Source organism: Fukomys damarensis, unplaced genomic scaffold, assembly GCF_012274545.1.
Source record: "Fukomys damarensis isolate Sample0158 unplaced genomic scaffold, DMR_v1.0_HiC HiC_scaffold_33, whole genome shotgun sequence".
Lineage (NCBI taxonomy): Eukaryota > Metazoa > Chordata > Mammalia > Rodentia > Bathyergidae > Fukomys > Fukomys damarensis.
In genome coordinates, this window is record NW_022900945.1 from 12,062,935 (window position 1) to 12,068,934 (window position 6,000).

Here is a 6,000-nt window from a genome sequence, read left to right on the forward strand (position 1 = left end):
CCCCAAGGTCTGGCTGAAGTCCCGCTCTGCTCTCCTCACCAGCCTCACTCCCGGGCTGCTCCATCCCGGTGTCTGAGTTGCTCCTCTGGACGTCCTAGAATGAGAAGAAAATATATTTGTGGAAATAATGAATTCTTTAGGAAGCAGCGTGGCCCATTTCCATAGCAACCTGGATTGTCAGAGTCCGCAGCGCAGCCGTGCTGACAGGCGAGTTGCTGCAGGGCCCCCGGACGGGTCGCAGGTGCGTGGCTGGCACCTGGGCGCCTTTGCAGCTCGGCCTGAGCCGCCTGTGGGCTCCGCCCGCTCGTCCTGAAAGAGCAGCTCTCAGCGCAGACCCGAGGGCAGAAAGGGTTCCTCCAGCATAAGTTTTTCCACCGATGAGACGAGCACCTGTGTGGTACGAGACAGACTCAGCTGTTGCTGGAGTCAGAATATTTGGAAAATGTGAAAATATACTCAAAGAGGCCAGGTGTGGTGGCGCACGCCTGTGATCCCAGCTCGGGAGGCCGAGGACCTCCAAGAGTTCAAGGCCACCCTGGACCGTGGAGGAGACCCTGTCCCCCAAAAGGAGTCTACATTCTTGTGAGAGCCTCCTTGTGTCCCACAGACGCCTGCACTCTCCGCAGCCTTTTCTGGAAGCTCCCTCCCGCCCTTTTCTCCGTCTGTGTCTTACCTGTCTGTCTGGGCTCCTGGTCCTCTTCCCTTGTCCGTCGCCTGCTCACACCCAAACGTGCCCTACCCTCGGTCTCCATGGTGCACACCCGAGCCCAGCTGCCCTCTCAGGGACGTCCAGACCCCGGCCAGGGCCGCAGCTCTGCAGGAGCGGGGACACGGTGGCCTGGCCCCAGCTCTGTGCCGAGATGGACGCTGCTAAGCCGTGAGCTCCCGAGCTGCCTGGACAGCGTTTTGTGCTGTTCTAGGCATTTTAAGCCCTGCACAAATAGCTCTCTTTGCTTTCCTGAGGAAAAGCCGAGAAATACGAATTTGTGCCTTAAACTCAGTTTAAATTCTGTGCCTGGCACTATTTCATAGGCGCCTTACTGTCGCTTCATTGTGGGACCATCGTAAAAGAAATCCGGGTTGGTTTTTACAAGTCTCCACCGTGAGGCTCGGCGTGACACGCTTGGTTTCGTTACCTCCCATGTGTGGGTAAATTAATTATGAAAACATCCAATTGCTTTAGCTCAGCGTGGCCCCAACAGAAGCGGCGTCAGTTGCCGGGAAGCCAGGCCAGACGCGGTAGAAAGCCCTTCGGAGTCCGGTCTTCAGCCGGCCGGGACCAGACAGGCGATGCCTTTCGGCTTCCCAGGGTGGTTGGGGGCTGAGCCATTCGCTGATGAACAGCACATCTAGGCTGCGAGGTTTAACATTAGCAACAGATGCTGCCGGTTGTTTTTCTCGAGGGGACAGGCTTCATTTATTTTCAAGAAAATGCCTGCTAGGTACTCATTAAAAAATTCTTGGGCCGGAGATTTAGCCCAGGGGTTCCAGCGCCCGCCTCACAAGCACAAGGGCACTGAGTTCGATCCCCGGTACCCCCCAAAAATCCCTAATTTGGGTGATTTAAAAGCAACTAGGTCAGAGCTCAAACAATCGCACAAGTTCTTTTCCGCCAGGCAACCCAGGACTGCTAGGTGTGCCACAGGGTTCTGTGCATACGTCCTACTTTGCCATGAAAAATAATACAATAGTATGGAGGAAGGGTCAAGATTAAATTTTTTTTCATACTGGGGATCAAACTGAAGAGCTTGCACTTGCGAGGCAGGCAGGTGCCCCTGAGCTACATCCCTAGCCCAATTAACCTCTTTCCTGCTTCCTCGAGGTGTTTTGTTTCGTTGAGACAGGGCTTCACCACGTACTCTGTGCTGGCCCTGAACTCTCCACATAGCCCAGGCTGGCCTCAAGCTTGAGTCCTCCTGCCTCAGCCTCCCGAGTGCTGCAGCCCTAGGTGTGCACCACGCCCAGCCCTCGTGGGTACCTCAGGAGTGTGACGGACCCTCCTCCCTAACCCTCTTCTTCTTCCTTCCTTCTGTTCTCTTTCCCTTCGAGGACGTTATAGAGATGAACGCACAGGCTAGCTAGTTGGATACAGTTTTTATTGAATATGGTCTTGTACGTTCTTAGCATTAGGGTGAAAACCGCGCCCCACGGAGGACCCCGCCCGCCGGCACTGACTGAGGGTGGACGCCGACGAGCTAAGCTTGGCCTGTAGGGGTCTGTGGCTGGGGCCCTTAGGAGGCTTCATGGGTCCTTCTCGGGAAGGGACGCCTGGGAAACCGGGGACAGTGGCTGTGAGGAGGCCGCTGAGCAGAGGGGCGGGGACACCCCCACCCCTGACCCCCACCGACCCGGGCCTCCCAGGAACCTCGAGGTTCAAAGACCGAAGGCTGCCCTGGGGAAACTGCGCTGCTATGCGGTGTAAGATTTCTGTTTTCAAGTTTTAAATTAGGTCCTCCAGAAAGGAGTGTTGCCAGGGGACTTCGGCGGGGCAGGGCCCTGTGAACTCCTCAGCCTGTGCCCCGGGGCTGAGACCCCGCCACCAAGTCCAGATGCTCCTGTGTTCCCTGCAGTTGAGGCTGAGGCAGGAGGATCACCGCGAGCTCAAGGCCACAGCGAAACCCTGTCTCAAAGAACCGAAAGAAAAAACGGTTGCATTTGCGATTGAGAATGAAGACAACACCCTCTGGCCCCTGCAGTTCTAACAGCACCTTCAGGGTGCAGCGGGCCCAGACCTTGCCAGCCTGTTCTGCAGGTGGCTCCTCAGAGGGGTTTGTTCCCCGCAAAGAATGCTGTTGGGGCTTCAGGGCCCCTTGGGTTTTGTTAAGTCCTGAGGTGAAAGCCTCGGCCACACAGAGGCTGCGTCAGGACGGGATGGAAACTGCTTTCGCAGGAGAGAAACCGCCCCCTTTCCAGGAAGGAGCGAGCCTCGTCCTCCCTCAACCCTGACCCCTGCTGCAAACCATGGCCGTGGGGCCCGGCTGTGTCCTCCAGCCGGCTGTCGTGGCCCTGTTCGGGGGAGGCTGTCCCAAAGCAGACCTCCCCAGATGCGGCCCTCTGCTTCCTGACATCTGCTCCCCCCACCGCGGAGCGGCCCCGGGGGTCCCAGTGCCTCGGCCCAGCTGAGCCCTGTCATCTGTGGGCAGCTCTTCCCGGACGTGGTGGCGGTGTGGGTCATGGTTCCCTCGTGTCCAGCCACCCGTGACAGACTGCGAGGTCCCGGCCTGCACATCCGGCGAGAACAGCTGCTCAGACGCTGGGGACCCCTCCTGGGCCATCTGCCGAGGCTGCACAGGGAGAGACAGTGGCCCTTCCGCTGAGAGGGACCGGAGCTGAGGTTGTCCCTGGGGATCCTGGGCAGAGGGTGACCCCAAGCTGTAGGCAGCACGGGGCAGTACAGAGCTGGGGGTGAATCTCCTTCCTGTATGGGAGAGCATCTGATCCTGGACCAAGGGGTAGAGTCAGAAAGGATGAATAAAGGGTAGAGAAAGTGCCGTGTGTATTTTCAGACACACAGGGATGCATGTATATAGTGTGTGTGTGTGTGTGTGTGTGTGTGTGTGTGTGTGTCGGGTGAAATATTACACAGCCAGCAAAAAGAGGAACCACACCACTTGCGTGTGGATAAATCCCAGAAGACACTGTGCTAAGTAAGTGAAATAAGCAGGGATGATGGGGGGTGAGGAATGGCAAAAGTGATTAATGTTTGAGGAAAAGGAGCCAGTTGCCCTGATCCGATCATTACACATTGTACCCATGCACCCATCGAGTTATACTGTACCCTTCAAAGTGTACAGATACCATGTCTTTATTTACCAGAGACAGGTTCCCACTGTGCGGTGCGGGCTGGCCTTGAGCTCACTGTGCACCCCAGCTTGGCTTCAAACTGATGATGCTCCTCACGTGTGCTGAGATCACAGGTGTGGGCCACCTCGCCAGGTGGACGGGACCCAGGACGGGTTCTGAGGGGGCTGTGCTAGGACCAGGGCCGGCTGGTGGCCAGCGTCCCAGAGCTCTGCCCGGACGGCCACCACCCCTGTGTCCTGCAGCCACTGGGCCTCCTGTGCCTGCCCAGAGTTCATCCTGACGGCTGCGTGCCAGGGCCTCACTCCGAGCTACGTCTTCGGCCCACTTTTATTTTTTGAGACAGGGTCTCTAAATTGCACAGGCTGGACCTGAACTTGTGATCCTCCTGCCTCAGCCTCCCAGCGTCACCACGCCTGCTGTATGCGCTGAGACAGCCCCTCTGGGGTTGTGAGCAGTCAGGGGCGGGGCCAGCGCCCTTTCCCGGCACCCCGCTCCTGTCCCCGCTGTCCCCGCGGTCTCCACGGGCCGAGGGCACACGCTGAGCGGGCATCTCTCCTGCAGGCGGCCCAGGCTCCGGCAAAGGCGCACAGTGCGAGAAGCTGGCGGCCAAGTACGGTCTGGCGCACCTGGCCCCCGGGCGGCTGCTGCGGGCGGAGCTGGTGGCAAACTCGGAGCGAAGCCGGCTGATCCGGGCCAGTGCGGAGCGCGAGGAGCAGGCGCCCTCGGTGAGCCGGGCCAGCGCTGCAGGGCCAGGGGCGGGCTGGGGACTGTGTCTGGCTTCCTCGTTATGCTTTTGTTGTATTTTTGTTTTTTTGAGACAGGATCTTGCTATGCATCCCAGGCTGGCCTCAAATTCATAGCGATCCTCCTGCCTCAGCCTCCCACATGTGGCGTGTACAGCTGTCCCCCTCTCTCCCTGTAAACTCCATAATTACCGAGGCGGCTCTGCGCCCTCTTGCTGGCTGTGCTCCGCCAAGCCCTGCCCGGTCCGAGCCGGAGGCCAGCGGGGCGCCATGGCGAGACCCCGTCTCCAAATCCCTAAAGAGCCGGTGCGGCGCGGCCGTGCGGTGCTGACCAGCCCCGTCCTGACCGCCATCTCTGGTCTCTGCCGCAGGCCGTCGTCCTGGAGCTGCTGCAGGAGGCCATGACCGCCAGGCTGGGCGACGCGCGGGGTTTCCTGATCTCCGGCTTCCCCCGGGGGCTGAAGCAAGGGGAGGAGTTCGCACTCCGGGTGAGAACCGGTCCCTGGGCTCAGGGTCCGAGGGCCACGCGCGCCGCCTGATCTCAGTCCCTTCTTTCCCAACTCAGACGCGGCCGAGGCAGGAGGGCTTCCTCCAGCTCGAGGCCACCGATGTAAGGACCGAAACCCGGGAAGGTTCGGCCCGATCGGACGGTACTCATCTGCCCGGCCCGCACCCTCCGCTTCCCCTCTCCGGACTCGGTCCCGCCATCTGAGGCCCCTCACGGAATGCGTCTCTCCTTCTCGGGGGTCCACCAAAGACCCGGACCGTCCATTCACTGTGCCAAGGAGCCTGTGAGCCCAGCGCTCTGGGAGGCTGAGGCAGGAGGGTCGCAGTTTGAGCCCAGCCTGGGTACTTTAGCAACTTAGCGAGACCCTGTGTCTAAATAAATACAAAGGGCTGGGGCGTTAAAGAGAAGGCCCGGTCGAAGACCCAGTGCTGCAAAAATCAGGTTGGGGGGCGGGTTGTTGATTGACCCAATCTGGAGGACGGCAGGCGGGACGCTCTCGGCTTCTGGCCCGGCAGCGGGGCCAGCCCCGCATTATGTCCGGGCGAGAAGAACAGAGGCCCGGAACCCGTACACATCCGGGTTTACAGACCGTCTCTTCTGTGCTACATTTCTTCTGCGCTCTTGGTTCCTTTGTTTCTTCAGATGGGTGGCACTGTGTAGCCCACGCTGGCCGTGAGCTCTCAGAGATCCTCCTGCCCCAGCCTCCCAAGTGCTGGGATGGCAGGTGTGTGCCGCTGCGCCCGACTGCCACCTGATGTTTTCTGAAATGATCTTTCTGCAGACCCTTGGCTAATTTTTGAGGGCCTCCCCCGCGCAGAGAGCCCTACCGAGGCTGGTGTTAGGACCCGCGCGCACCTTGGTTTATGTACCCTGGGCGTCCAGCGTTAGCTAGTAAGGGGCCGTGGCTCGCCGTACATCACCGTGTCCTCCGGGCGCGGCCCAGGC

General features: G+C 59.7%; 1 protein-coding gene across 4 annotated transcripts in view; it reads left to right on the forward strand.

Annotated features, from left to right (window-relative positions):
* The window catches only part of Ak5 (adenylate kinase 5), a 219,973-nt gene that overhangs the window by 208,832 nt on the left and 5,141 nt on the right, over positions 1 to 6,000 (forward strand). For all 4 annotated transcript variants that reach the window (XM_010605163.3, XM_010605162.2, XM_010605165.3 and 1 more), the window contains 2 exons: positions 4,366 to 4,529; positions 4,919 to 5,035. In XM_010605163.3, coding sequence (XP_010603465.1) covers positions 4,366 to 4,529; positions 4,919 to 5,035 — 281 coding nt within the window. The remainder of the gene's footprint in view (positions 1 to 4,365; positions 4,530 to 4,918; positions 5,036 to 6,000) is intronic.